Source organism: Microcaecilia unicolor, chromosome 6 (genome assembly GCF_901765095.1).
Source record: "Microcaecilia unicolor chromosome 6, aMicUni1.1, whole genome shotgun sequence".
Taxonomy (NCBI): Eukaryota; Metazoa; Chordata; class Amphibia; order Gymnophiona; family Siphonopidae; genus Microcaecilia; species Microcaecilia unicolor.
The window spans coordinates 297,795,302-297,810,951 of NC_044036.1; the positions used below are offsets into that span (position 1 = coordinate 297,795,302).

Genomic DNA, 15,650 nt, shown 5'->3' on the forward strand with positions numbered 1-15,650 from the left:
TTATAATAGTTAGGAACTCAGCCACAAACACGATGCAACTGTGCAGAGGTACAGTACTGAAAGTATTGCAGGTAAAAGGCCCTGAGCTGCCTTGCATGTTGTGCCGATGTTTGTGGAATGCATGCACGAATGTACCTTGAGCAGACCCTTTACGTTGCGCAGCTGTTTCTGGAACTCTGCAGCCTGGCGGTTGGCATGGCTCAAGTGAATCTCCATCTCATTCAGATCTCCTTCCATCTTCTTCTTAAGGCGGACAGCTTCGTTTCGGCTTCGGATTTCTGAATCCAGTGAGGCCTGCATGGTCTCTACCACTCTCAGGTGGTTCCTCTTCATCTGCTCCATCTCCTCATCTTTCTCAGCAAGTTTACGATCAATGTCTGCCTTCACTTGCGTCAGCTCAAGCTGGATGCGCAGGATTTTGGCCTCTTCTGCTCTAGAGCAGCCTATGGAAGGAGGGGGAAAAGCTCAGGATGTGAAAATGAAAAAAAAAAAACTGTTTTCTTAAAGGCTACTGGAAATGAATTTCACCTTTCTCTTGTTGGAATATTCCTGAGGAATATTTCAAGTCACTGTGTAATACAGGATACACTGGGAAATTCTGGGAAATTCAATAAGGGAGGCAGACTGGGGAGCCTGATAGTTATTCTAGGAAAACAAGGGCACATGGGACTTGGGAATGCCATTTAGGCTAAGGGTCTTCATAAAAAGATAAAATTGGGAGTAAAGAAAGAGAATACCCTGAACTGAAAATCTTAGAAGAATGAAAGAAGTTATTATTATTATTATTATTAGGATTTATTTACCGCCTTTTTGAAGAAATTCACTCAAGACAGTGTACAGCACGAATAAGTAAAACATAAATAAACAATTACAACAGTAAAAAATATGCAAACAACAATATAAGTAAGGCATAGTGTTCTACTTACAGTGTCAACACAATACGTAATAAACATTTTAATAGACAATATAGGATGTACGCAAAGATGGAACATATAGATAGGTAAGGCAGAGTAACAGGATTAAGAAATAAGGAGGACTAATTTAAGAAAGTTGCACATGAGGTCGATTAAATATTATCTCAGCTAGTGTAGGAGTGGATAAACATGTGCTGCTGGTGTCACTTCTTATATGTGTGTGATTAGCAAGTTAGTTACTTCTTCCATAAAGGCCTGGTTGAAGAGCCAAGCTTTCATCTACTTCCTGAAGTAGAGATAGTCTTGTGTTAAGCAAAGCCTTTCAGAGAGTGCATTTCAGAGTGTGAGGGCTATTCCGGAGAAGGCTCGTTTGCGGGTATCTGTTGTGATATCCTTTGGAGAGGGTGTGGTTAGGGATAATCTTTGGGAGGACCTTAGTGTCCTTGGAGGAGTGTAGAGGGTATCTAATATAATAAAACGCACCGTGAACGTTCTGAAGACAACGTTCTGTGAAGCCGGAAGCTTGAAGCCGGAAGCCTTGAAGCTTGAAGCCTGAAGCCTGAAGCCTTGAAGCCTTGAAGCCTGAAGCTGAAGCCTTGAAGCCATCTGACGTCACTCCCAGGCTGAGGCTGAAGGGTTCAGCCTGCCGTCTCTCTGCCCCGCCCTCGCGACAAACAAACAAATCCCGGAAGCGAACGTCAGGGAAGGAGGCGGCGCTCCCGACGTCTAGCCTTCCCTTCGCTGTGTTCCGCCTTCAAACAAGGTGGAACACAGCGAAGGGAAAGCTAGACGTCGGGAGCGCCGCCTCTTCCCTGACGCTTCGCTGCACGAAACCGCCACGGAGGTAAGTTAAAAAGAATATAAAAAAAAAAAAGGGATGCATGGATGCGAAGGGGTGGGGGGGGCATGGATGCGAGGCATGGATGCGAAGGGGGGGGGGCATGGATGGCGAAGGGGGGGGGGAGAAGAGGGCGGGCCAGGCTGGACATGGGAGAGAGCGTAGCATGGATGCGAGGGGGGGGGGGGGGATCATGGAAAGGGCGAGAGGGGACCTTGCTGGAAAAGGATGAATGGAGGGCGGCAGGGGACAGAGGAGCATGGATGGGCATGGATTGGGAGGGCAGGACTTCAGGGAGAGAGGGAAATTGCTGGATAGGGAAAAATGGAGGGGCCAGGTGACAGATGAGCATGGATGGGCATGGATTGCAAGGGCAGGACTCAGGGAGAGGGGAATTGCTGGATAGGGATGAATGGAGGGGACAGATGGGCATGGATGGAAATGGATTGCAGAGCAGGCCTCAGGCAGAGAGGGGAAATGCTGGAAAGGGAAAAATGGAGGGGCCAGTTGACAGAGGAGCATGGATGGGCATGGATTGGAAGGGCAGGACTCAGGGAGAGGGGAAATTGCTGGATAGGGATGAATGGAGGGGACAGATGGGCATGGATGGATATGGATTGCAGAGCAGGCCTCAGGCGCAGAGAGGGGAAATTGCTGGATAGGGAAAAATGGAGGGGCCAGGTGACAGATGAGCATGGAATGGGCATGGATTGGAAGGGCAGGACTCAGGGAGAGGGGAATTGCTGGATAGGGATGAATGGAGGGGACAGATGGGCATGGATGGATATGGATTGCAGAGCAGGCCTCAGGCAGAGAGGGAAAATGCTGGATAGGGAAATATGGAGGGGCCAGGTGACAGAGGAGCATGGATGGGCATGGATTGGAAGGGCAGGACTCAGGGAGAGGGGAATTGCTGGAAAAGGATGAATGGAGGGGGCAGATGGGCATGGATGGATATGGATTGCAGAGCAGGCCTCAGGCAGAGAGGGGAAATGCTGGATAGGGAAAAATGGAGGGGCCAGGTGACAGATGAGCATGGATGGGCATGGATTGGAAGGGCAGGACTCAGGGAGAGGGGAATTGCTGGATAGGGATGAATGGAGGGGACAGATGGGCATGGATGGATATGGATTGCAGAGCAGGCCTCAGGCAGAGAGGGGAAATGCTGGATAGGGAACAATGGAGGGGCCAGGTGACAGATGAGCATGGATGGGCATGGATTGGAAGGGCAGGACTCAGGGAGAGGGGAATTGCTGGATAGGGATGAATGGAGGGGACAGATGGGCATGGATAGATATGGATTGCAGAGCAGGCCTCAGGCAGAGAGGGGAAATGCTGGATAGGGAAAAATGGAGGGGCCAGGTGACAGAGGAGCATGGATGGGCATGGATTGGAAGGGCAGGACTCAGGGAGAGGGGAATTGCTGCATAGGGATGAATGGAGGGGACAGATGGGCATGGATGGATATGGATGCAGGGCAGGCCTCAGGCAGAGAGGGGAAATGCTGGATAGGGATGAATGGAGGGGGCAGGTGACAGACAAACATGGATGGCCATGGATTGGGAGGGCAGGGCTCAGGGACAGAGGGGAATTGCTGGAAAAGGATGAATGGAGGGGGCAGGGGACAGATGGCCATGGATTGGGAGGGCACGGCTCACACTCTCTCTCTCATATACAATGTCTTTCTGACTCTCACTCTCACACACTCTGTCTCACACTGTATCACATTCACTCTCTATGTGCCACACAGTCACTCACACACTCGCTTGGTCTCATACACTCACTCAAACAGAGAATCTGTGTCTCACACACACTCTCTCTCTCGCCCACACACACACACTCTCACTCACACTGTGTCTCACATACACACTTGCACACACTCTCATTCTCACACACACACTCTCTCACAAACACACTCACACCCAGACTCACGCTCTCTCTCACACAATCACACTTTCACTCTGACTCTCAAACAGTCACTCTCACATACACTCTCCCAAACATACACACTCCGAGGAAAACCTTGCTAGCGCCCGTTTCATTTGTGTCAGAAACGGGCCTTTTTTACTAGTGTAGTTATAACTGACACAATCCAAATAGTGTCACCTTTCTTTCAGATTTAATAATACTATTCATTATGATTCAATAGAATATGATTATCCAATCAGCAGTCAATAATCTGTATGACTAGTGGCACAATATTCCAAGGCGCTCTCCAGGCATTTAATTATAAGTGCCCAGTAATAGAATTTCCCTCTTTATGCTTCCTGTTCCAAGGAGCCTCAGTCTTCCTTATTAATATGGACAAGACTAGAAAGGACGTCAAGAGCTGAGTTTGTACCTCGGCTCCAGCTGACCCACCATTCCCTGTAACACTGCAGAAGATGAAATACCTCAGCTTCCTCCAATGAAGACTGCATTTCAAACTTCTCCTGTTCAAGCTGCTTTTTGGACTTCTCAAGCTCATGAATGTGTTTGCCAGTTTCAGCAATTTGTTCAGTAAGATCAACTATCTCCTCTGTAAAAAATAAATCAGATCAAGTTAATGAAGCTTTCTTCTTACTGGGTGGATAACATTAAAACTACCCCAAAAATCTGACAATATTGAGGTCAATATTCAGCCGGCAGCGTTATGCCTGGAAATTCAATGCTGGACCATGTCTGGCCTCTTCCGGAGCTGACTACGGCATAGCTGGTTGAGGGGCCCTTTTACAAACGCATGGGCATGTGTATTGGATGCGCACTGGACTGTTTCAATAGCACGTCTAGAAAAAAGCTTTTTTGGGGGGGGGGACGGGAAATGGACATGTGGCAAAATGAAAACCAGCGCGCATCTATTTATAGCCTGAGCCCTTAATGCCACCCATTGACAGCGGTAAGGGCTGAGGCATTACCCGTGTGATAACCATCCAGCGTGCACCAATTGCCGATTACCACCAGGAACGCCCCCGCGGTAGAAAATAGAAAATTATTTTCTACTGCATGTTTTCAGTGAGCGCCAAACTCGGAATTAGCGCTAGGCGCACACATTAACCAGGCGATAATGCCAATTTGACGCACACTGCATGCACGTAGGCCCTCACACGCATTTGTAAAAGGTTCCCTGAGTGCAATATTTAGCACCTAACCGGCTACAGGGCACCACGTAAAGATGGAACTGACTTTTACGTGATCCTATTTATGCAGTGACTTTGCTGGTTAAGTATAGTTTTGGCTTCAGCTGAAAACGTTTAGACAGTGCCAACTCTGCTCCTGGAACACCCCCAAAATCGTCGGCTTTGCTTTAGGTGCTAACTGGTCATTTTCAGTGGCATTATTTTTATTTTTATTACATTTGTACCCCGCGCTTTCCCACTCATGGCAGGCTCAATGCGGCTTACATGGGGCAATGGAGGGTTAAGTGACTTGCCCAGAGTCACAAGGAACTGCCTGTGCCTGAAGTGGGAATTGAACTCAGTTGCTCAGGACCAAAGTCCACCACCCTAACCACTAGGCCACTCCTCCACTCCATTAACTAGTTAAGTGCCACCAGGGCTGCTAATAGACTAGGCTGGGCCCAGAGCAAGGCTGCCCCCGGGGCCCCGCCCCACCCCAAGGTCATCGCCGCAGTCCCCACCCGCCCCCCTCTATCCGTCACTGGGCTGGGCCCCCTGCATTGAAATCATCACAGCGCCTCACCCGTCACCTCCGTGACTGAAAGCGCAGCAGTGGCAGATCAGATTCGCCTCCCTTCGGGCCTTCCCTTCCTGTGTCCCGCCCTCACGGAAGTTACATCAGATGGGGGCGGGACACAGGGAGGGAAGGACCGAAGGGAAGCGAATCTGATCTGCCGCTGCTGCGCTCAATCACGGAGGTGACAGATGAGACACTGTGACGATTTCCATGTGGGGGGGGGGGGGCCCGGCCCAGTGGCAGACGGTTGACAGAGCCGAGGGCGGGTGAGACCAGGGACTGCGGCGCCGGGCCCCTCTTGAAGGCCCGGGCCCAAGGAATTTTGTCCCCCCTGCCCCCCCTCTCGGCGGCCCTGAGTGCCACTGAAAATAACCAATTAGCCCTGAACAAGTGATTTAATCAGTCAGAAGCTGTTTCTGGTTGGTTAAATGACTTTGAATATTGATTCTATTGTTTTACTTTTCCAGCATATATTGGAGACAATGTGCCCTACACTTTCCATAGATATAAAGCACTTTACCTGCAGAAATAAGGGGTTTTTTAAAACTGCTGCTGAAACTATACACATGGTTAAACAACACCATGTACTTTTTACCCGCAGACTAAAGAGGCAATCCTGGAAACGGAGAGGGCTGTAGATTGAAAAGCTGAAGAGTTTTCATTATTGAAAACCGTGGGCATTTTTAGTGCACGTTAATATTCAGGGCATGCTAAACATTAGTGATGTTCATTTGGACGTTTTGTACGAAACAGATATCTAGAGAGAGAGAGAGAGCAGGCACATATCTCTGTGCATAACTTTTCATTCATTCATTTCAGTATTTTTATACTGCTTAGACCTAAGCAGTTTACAGTTTCATTTTACAGGTACCGGGTCTGTTCCTAGTGGGCTCACAATCTAAGTAGTACGTTGTACTACTGTTGTACCTGGGGCAATGAAGGGTTAACTGACTTGCCCAGGGTCACACAGAGCTGCAGAGGGAATTGAACCTGGTTCCCCAGGAACTCAACCCACTGTTGACCATTAGGCAGCAGGGGGAATTGAACCCAGCTCCCCAGGTCCACAACCCGCTGCTCTACCCAATAGTCCACTCCTCCACTCCTTAGGCTATACTGAAAGCAATGTTACCAAAGTAATTTTTTTTACTTTGGTTATTGGTGTAAACTTCCTGGGTAGCCACTTTTCATTATTTATCCCATTCAGCATCATCCAAACCACGGAACTCACGCTGTAAGTTCTTGTTTTCTCGTTTTATGGTCTCAAGATGATCCAAGGATTCCTCGTATGCATTTTTCATTTTGAAGAGCTCGGTGCTCAGTGACCGGGACTCCTTGAGAGATGCCTCCAGTTCAGACTGGCTTTCTTCGTATTTTTGCTTCCATTCTGCCAGAATCTTTAGTAATAGATAGATATTTTTTTAAGTGAACTATAAATGGTAACACGCAGTCAACTCTTCACTAAGATGAGAGTCAATGTGTTCTGCTAAACAGTAATGCTGAGGTCCATGTTGCATTCAGGTAAGTTCAAAAGATGAGCCCCATAATGCATTGTAAAAAAAACAGGACATGGCCCAGAATGCACTGGTATAGGAATTGTATTGATCTGGGCTGAAATTCAAATGATGCATTTGCTGCAAATGCATAATTTGTCTACTTGTAGAATTTCAGCATTTATATGGATATTATCAGGCTGTTTATATTGCTAAATGCACTGATATTATCCATAAAATTGTAGACCAGGCTACAGGCTGGTGTGCAGGTGGCTCTAAAATTTATCCAATGAGGGAGGAAGTTTATCAGTGTGGGCTACTGTGACTTTACTGTTAACCCTGGTTATTAGTAACGGGTCTCATTCCGTAAATGGGACCTGTGATAAAATAACATGTCTTAATGGTAGTTCAATTTGAGGTCCTTTTACTAAGCTGCCGTAAGAGCTTAGTGCATGATTAGCGTGGCTTAAAAGGGCTTACCATGGGACAACTCACTGTGGTAAGTTCCTTCTCTGTGTGCGCAAACCGCATGCTAAAAAATAATTTGATTGTGTCGGGGCGGAGAGGGGCATTTCTGCGCTAATCAGCTAGCATGGCTACATTACCGTTGCACTAACTGATTAGTGCAGGAATTAGCACATGAGCCATTACGCCTTCAAAGAGATTGTCAGTAACTGCGTGCTAATGGCATGATCAGCATATGGCCTTTAAAAACAAAAGGGACACAGTTCTTACATTAAAAAAACCCTTTAATAATGAGATTTGATTGAAGAGGAGACCCGACACGGGTATATGTGCTTTGTCTATCTGATACTCACACTGAAGGTGTGTGTGAGCTCTATATTGTATGATGTATGGAGGAAATATATCATAGACAACTCTGAAAATCATCAGATGTTCTGAATTTGTATGTTAAAGCCTCCTCATCATTGGTGTGACCCCTGACGCAGGTGAGGGGGTACCGAAACACGGTTCGTGTCGGGTCTCTCTTCAATCAAATCTCATTATTAAAGGTTTTTTTTAAATGTAAGAACTGTGTCCCTTTTGTTTTTAAAGGCTCTTTGTGCTGTTTGTTTTGGTTGGACTTTGTACTCAGTTCCCTCTCTTTGTTAATGATCAGCATATGCCATTAATAGGGTTGTGGTAAGGGTGCGCTAAGACCACTTTCCTACCACAGCTTAGAAAGGACCCCATGGATAACTACACCCCTTATTGGCAATATTCAGATCGCGCCAGTGTGATCACCTGCCAATATATATATATTTAGCATGGTACTGAACTTACAGATTAAATTAAATGCCAGTGTTAAACTTGTAGCCACACCAGCTGAATCTTGTTAAGATATATGAACCACAATGTGTTCAGCCTGCTACAGGACACATGCAGCCTGGTACCTTGTCAAAGTTCCTCTGCTTCTTATCCAGAGCAGCTGCGAGGGAATTCGCTCTCTCCACATCCACCATCAGATCTTCACTTCACCCTGCAACCTCAGCTTGGTCTTTTCCAGGGATGCACACTTTGCATTCACAGCTTCAATTTGTTCCTCGGCTTCCTGGAGACGCTGAGCAAGCTTTTTCCTAGAAGAATGCTTCAGTGTGAGATACTGTACGGTACTCCCTAAACTGCAGCATCGCTTCTCGGCAGGGTGAGTTCCTGCCTCAGTCCATGTTTTTCTCTCACCCTCTAGCACTCAGAAGTCAACATGCTCTAAGCATGTAAACGCTAAGAGCAAGCAAACCACAGGCAAAACAGAGGGAGCCCATTTGTTCTGATGTCATTGTCAGAGGCATCTTTCACTAGTCAGCAAACAACGGGTCTTACAGTAAACAGGAAACTTCGTTAACTGAATGCTGCCAAAAAATATACATACTGGCTTCTCTCCAATTCTTCTGTGCGCTGGCTAGCATTCTGTCTCGTATTTGGTTCTCCACTGGGCAACCTCGCTGTTGGCCTTGGAGAGTGCACGCTGCAGCTCAGACTTGGCTTTCCTGCTCCTCTTCATATTGTCTCCCGCAGCAAGTCGCAGTCATGGCGTGCAGACTGCAGCGCATGGGCCAGTGCATTCTTAGCCTGTGATGCAGACAAATGTGAAGAGGTTACTGGTTGAACACACAACACTGAATTATCTTCTAGCATTTCCAGACTAAACCAGTTGATTTGCTGTTCTGGTTTGTCACAAATACAGCCATGTAAAATGTTTTGGGTTGGAACTCTGTTTGTTAGAAAACTGTGCTTTATGCTTATAAAAACCGCAACATTTGTACCACAGGCACGATACTATTTAGATTGAGTATCACATTTTGTACATATTTATGTTAGCCTGAAAGAGCTTACAATGCAATCTGGTTCCACATAAACAACGTGAATCTGCTCAAAGTCAGCCACTAAGGGGTGCAGGTTGGTGAATAGCTCTTTCATCTTATCACTGTGCTACCCTGCCCTTCCCTAAGGATTGCGTCAGAAATGATTTACAGGGTCCCCATGCAAAGGCTGACAGGATACACCATCAAAAATGCAGTGTGTGGGGCCTTAGTACCATAATAACCTAGGGGTTCCTTTTACTAAGGTGAGCTGAAAAAATAGCTTGCGGTAGTGTAGGCGCGGGTTTGGGAGCTGCAGATCCATGTTTCAGCGCGCTTGTAAAAAAAGCCCTTAAAAAATTTTTTTTTTTAACCAAAAATGTACGTGTGGCAAAACAAAATTGCCACGCGTCCATTTTTGGGTCTGGGACCTTACCCACAGCCATTGACCTAGCGGTAAAGTCTCAAGCGGTAAAGTCTCAAGCGGTAACCGGGTGGTAATGACCTATGCATGCACAATGCCACTTAGCAAGCATCCGATATGTGTGTCCGAAATAAAAATTATTTTTCAGACACACGTATTGGATGCGCGCCAAAAATGGAAATGACCACAACAGCCACGCGGTAGCTGGGCTGTGGTACTCCATTTGGCACACATTGGGCGCACGTAGAGCTTTACACGGCTTAGTAAAAGGGCCCCATAGGAAAGAGATCAATATCTGACACAAGTATAGGTTAAGGTATGTTACATGGAGCATTAGTACCACCACATGTTGCGAAGTACAGGACAAGTTTCAGAAGTGAAGCCTCAATACAATGAGAAAGCATAGCATCTTTAAACTCAGGGGAAGGTATTCGGTGTGTGGCATGTCAGCGTTTTTAAGACAGTTACAGCCATGGGCTGAATTAACCCCAGATATTTAATGCCACGACCAGGTTCTGGCACTGAATATCGGGGTATGTGTTTCCACCTGGAAGCTAACTGGGCCTCAGCCAATACTCGGACCAGAACCCAGTGAGCTCGGCGGATAAAATTAGGACAGCCTTTTTTCCTGTCCTAACTTTATCCACTTACTTAGCCAGTTAGTGGACAGAATATCTCCACTAACCGGTTACATTCCAGCTCCGTCCATGTTGTGCTGTCAACCACAGTTCCCTCTAAGCTGAGCAGAAGTCCTCCATCTACAGTCCTTGCCACTGGGGGGAGCTGTTTCACTATCACATTTTCAATAGTGAGGGACAGGCAAGTTCTGCAGGACTCCAGGGATCCTGCTTACAGATTGAAAACACAATATTGAAGAACCACCTCCTACTGGTAGCATTGCAGTTGAAGGACACCTGCTCAGCTAAGAGGGAACAGTGCTCTCAACACCCCTTTCCCCTCCGGCACTAACTGGTCAATGCCTGGACATTTTCAGTGGCACTAACCACATAAGTGCTGCTGAAAATCAGTCAATGGCCAATTAAGTGGGGGTTAACCAGGTAGAAGTCTCTCCTGCCCAGTTAAACCCTTTCAAATAACAAGCCCTCTTTCTGTAGTTATTATTATAATAATGATTTGTATATATCAGATGTGCCTAGTTCAGTACTTTACCTTTGTTTCTTCTTCCAGTTGTCTTTTAAACTCTTCAATTTGTTGGGTAATGCTTGTTTGCTTCTGGAGAGCTGGGATACAAGGCTTTCCCTTTCTTCTAGTTGACGGGCCAGTTCACCTATCACCGAAGTAGGGCACATTAGACATAATGTACTGGATATTACCCATAACCCATAATGCACAGGGAATATGCACATCTGTACATCGCATACATTTGGAGAATCAGCTCCTCTAATTATGCAGAATATTTTTCAATATGTCTTTTTACAATGTGCAGATAGCCTCTAAGGAAAAAATATCCAGGGGTCGATATTCAAAGTGATTTAACTAGCCAGGAAATGTGGGGCTATCCATTGATATTCAGTGGCACTTACCCACTAAAGTGAACTACATAAGCATCGCCATGCTGGGACAGACCAAGGGTCCATCGAGCCCAGCACCCTGTCACTGACAGTGGCCAAAAGAACAAGCAATTTGTCCCGCCCATCCTAGAATACTGTATTCCCTCGTCCATTCAATAACATTCTATGGCATTTTCCTCCAGGAAGTCGTCCAACCCATTTTTTTGAACTCCGCTAAGTTAACCGCCTTAACCACCTTTTCCGGCAGCGAATTCCAGAGTTTAACTACGCGTTGAGTGAAGAACAATTTTCTCCGATCGTTTTAATTTACCACACTGCAGCTTCATCTCATGCCCCCTTGTCCTAGTATTTTTAGAAAGCGTAAACAGATGCTCCACATCGACCCATTCCATTCCACTCATTATCTTATAGACCTCTATCATATCTCCCTTCAGCCGCCTTTTCTCCAAGCTGAAGAGCCCCCAGCCTACTATTTTGTGGGTGGTCTGGGGGCAGAGTCGGTACTGATGCAGTTAAATGTTGATATTCAGCCATTAAGAGCCAGATTCTACATATGGCACTTAAAAAATCTGCTCGGAAAACATTTCCGCCTAGGCGTATTCTATAAGCTGTGCCTAGATTTAGGCACGGTATATAGAATACGCTTAGTCAATATCTTATCCCTAAAACTACGTGTATCCATTTACACCAACGAAAACATGGTGTAAATCATGGTGCGTAAATTAAATGTAGGCACAGAGGGCCATATTGTATAACAACGTGTATAAATTTTGGAACACCCACAAAATGCCCATTTCCCCATCCATAATCATGCCCATTTTTGCCTGTGTACATTAAAATTTAGGCAGAGTGCGTTACAGAATACGCTTAGGGAGCTGCGCGCGTAAATTCAAATTATTGCCAATTAGTGCACATTATTGCTTGTTAGGCACTGGTAACAACACAGATTGGTTTGTTAAGCCAATTAAGCTATGCACATTGTTATAGAATGCGCTTAGATTTTGGCGCAGAACGCTTGACATGCTATACAGAATCTGGGGGTAAGCGCCTAAGTTAAGCAACCATATTGGACCTGCATAAAACTGAGTAAATGTGGCCCTTAGTCTGTAGCTTATTGGTTTTATGCAACGTGAGTGCTCCTTGCCACTCGTTACCTGATTCAGTCTGCAGACGGGCCCTCTGCAAGGTCAGATCTGCTACAAGCCTTTGATTTTCTTCACTCTTGCTCTTTAGTTCACTCAACTGGTCCTCTAATGTATGACACATTTTTTCTAGGTTTGCCTGAAAATTGCCAAGCAACAGAATCGTTACCTTCCTTTCTGCACAGCAAAGTATACTCACTGACTAGGGAAAGGAAAATGTCCTGCTTCTTGAATAATTATCAAACAAAAACTACAAATACTATGGGATATTCCTGGTACTCAGCTGCCTTTAAAACACCTTTCCATGTCTGCATATTATGTTAACGACAAGATAAGAAACGATGTCCAGCTTATCTTAAATGCTACACAGCATGCTGCACGGATTCTTGGTAAATGCACTGAATACCATTGATCTATCATAGTACATCACTCCATTAACTCCATGGCTGAATATGAGGTTACAATATAACAGTGTACACATTTTAATATTCTTATTAGTCTCTTATTCCTTCTGTACCTATTTCAGTATCATGCAACTGAAGTCCAGCTTCTTCATGTACTCTGCACACCTGTGAACAAGCCAACCGGGTCACAGTAGTAATGACTGATGGTCCCCTTCCCTCTACTCTGCACTCCCACTAGCTAATATTATGCTACAAATCTTTCCCTTATCCTTTAATAGAGAAATGCTGTACCTTTGCCTTAGAGACTGTCTCTAAGTTACTGGCGAGGTCATCAATCTCCATCCTTTGCTCACTCTTCTCCTTCTCCAGCTTCTGTTTCACACGCTGCAGATTGTCAACTTGTTCTCCAAACTCTGCCACGCTGTCAGCATGCTTCTTCCTGAGCGTGGCCACTGTGGCTTCATGATGCAGTGTGACTTCTTCAAGATCCCGGCGCATTTTTTGGAATTCTGTCTCCCGTTTCTTGTTGAGTTCAATTTGTACTGATGTGGCACCTCCAGCCTCTTCCAGCCGCTCACTGATCTCCTCCAGCTCCCGTGCAAGGTCAGATCTCTGCTTTTCTACTTTTGCTCGGGTTGTTCTCTCTGCTTCAATTTCTTCTTCCAGTTCTTCAATGCGAGCCTGCACAAAACAAGGATTATGATCCTTCAGTTCTAAACGGGAGATGGTTTTCAAAATAGCACAATAGCTATGAAACTACACATCATGGGCTTAATTTTATAAAGTCGTTTTTGCATATCAGTGGCCTGTAATAATATTCTGACTTGCGTAAAAGTATATAATTGACATGATGGCACGTACTTTGCTGGTAAGTTTTGGTGGAGCATGGGAAGAGTTTGAAAGTATGCACGTAGATATTAAGATCTATCAATTTACGCACATACTTCAATAATCGAGGCATGGATATTTACATCTGATCTTGGGTTGGTGTAAATGTCTGCATCTTTAATATAGTTGCAATTTTATAAAGACGCCTAGAGGCTCATTTTCAAAAGAGAAAAACATCTAAAAAGTGGCATAAACAGCATTTGGGCGTTTTTTTCTCATCAAAACGTCCAAATTGTATTTTCAAAATCCATTTCCCAGATTTTTTTTATGCAGTTCGTCAGCAGTGTGTCCAAATCTCAAAGGGGCATATCAGGGGCATGCTAAGGGTGGGATTTGGGCATTCCTATGACCTGGACGGTTTTCAGTCATAATAAAACAAAAACATCCAGGACTACAACTAAGACGTTTTGAGCTAGACCTGTTTTACTAATGACTATGCCACAAAAAAGTGCCCTAAATGACCAGATGACCACTGGAGAAATAATAGAATGACCTCCCCTTACTCTCCCCAGTGGTCACTGACCCCCCTCTCACCCCTCAAACATGTAAAGAAACAGTACATACCAGCCTTTATGACAGACTCAGATGTTATAGTCAGTCCTATTAGAACAGCAAGCGGATCCCTGGAGTAGCCTAGTTATCGGTGCAGTGCACTATGAAGAAGGGGACCCAGGCCCATAATCCACTCTAATTGTTACACTTGTGGTGGTAAGTGTCAGCTCCCCAAAACCCATCAAAAACGTACTGTACCCACATATAGCAGGGGCGTAGCCAGACAGCAGATTTGGGTGGGCCTAGGCAAGAAGTGGGTGGGCACCAAGTGTTCTCCACCCCATCCAAAAATATCTCAGCTGGTGGAAAAATGCTTCTCTCCACCTTGGCAGTCTGCAGCAGGCAGGCGCTGAAAACTGAGAATGTGCAGGTGCCGGTATCGTGAAGAGTAGCGTTTTCATTACCATCAGGGGGAGGTTTTCAGCTGGCAGAGACTGGGATCCCCACCAGCTACTGCTAAATGTGTATTACTGTTGGGTGGGCCTGAGCCCTATGTGGGTGGGTCCTGGCCCACCCCAGCCCACCTGTGGCTACGCCACTGACATATAGGTGATAACAGCTGTCATAAGAGCTACTGTAGTGCATACAGTTGGGGACAGGTTTTTGAAGGTTTTGGTGGCCTCCCCATAAAATATAAGGGGGTAATGGTGAAATGTGTAACTGGGAGCTTTTAGGTCAAGTCCACTGCAGTGCCTCCTAGGGTGCTCCACTGCTCTGCTGGGATGTCTGTGTGGCCAGTCTACTGAGAGTGCTGGCTCCTCCTATATCCCAATGGCTTGATTTCGTGTGTGTTTTCACTTGGATGATAATTTTTCCCCAAAAATGGACTAAAAAGATAAACGCACAGAGAATAAAAACATCTAGAAAGTGACCATTTTCAAAAAAGAAGTTAGACGTTTTGCTGTTTTTCGAAAATGGCTATATTTGCTATTCGGATTTTGGATGTTTTGAGCAAAACATCCAAAGATGGACTTAGAGGTCATATCGAAAATGCCCCTCCTAATCACCTATATGTTTTTATAAAATAGTGCCCAGGTGGGTGCCTACTTGCCCTCTTAAACTAGGTACCCCTTATAAAATTACACTCCAGCCCCAGATTCTATGTATGGTGCCCAAAATTGGGTGCCAATATTTAGGTGCCGATCCAAGATTTGCACCCAACTAAACTGGCTACCGTGCCAATTAGTGCCAATAATTGGGTGCTAATTGGCACCAATTTGAATTTGCACGCACATCTTACTACAACAATGTGTGCCCAAATCCCATAGCGTACAACCCAAAGGGAGGCATGGCAATGGGAGGGTGTATGGGCAGGTCAGGGCGTTCCTAAAATTTGTATACAGTTATAGAATACCTGGAGTGGGCACCCAAACTGGGTGCTGGGGATTACACCTGGTTTCAGCAGGCACAAGTCCTGGTGTCCAAATCTGGGTGCTGAAATCGGTGCTCAATGCCATTCTATAATGGGTGCACCTCTTTGAGTGCCCATTACAG

The 15,650-nt window shown here is 45.8% G+C and overlaps 1 protein-coding gene across 1 annotated transcript in view; it reads right to left on the minus strand.

The window, feature by feature from the left end:
• Nucleotides 1-15,650, minus strand: part of LOC115473218 (myosin-3-like) — a 59,629-nt gene that overhangs the window by 7,876 nt on the left and 36,103 nt on the right. Inside the window, 13 exon segments of the mRNA XM_030207999.1 lie at nt 136-431; nt 4,127-4,270; nt 6,653-6,818; nt 8,309-8,388; nt 8,391-8,491; nt 8,785-8,819; nt 8,821-8,898; nt 8,900-8,920; nt 8,922-8,984; nt 10,809-10,858; nt 10,861-10,926; nt 12,325-12,451; nt 13,008-13,397. Coding sequence (XP_030063859.1) covers nt 136-431; nt 4,127-4,270; nt 6,653-6,818; nt 8,309-8,388; nt 8,391-8,491; nt 8,785-8,819; nt 8,821-8,898; nt 8,900-8,920; nt 8,922-8,984; nt 10,809-10,858; nt 10,861-10,926; nt 12,325-12,451; nt 13,008-13,397 — 1,617 coding nt within the window.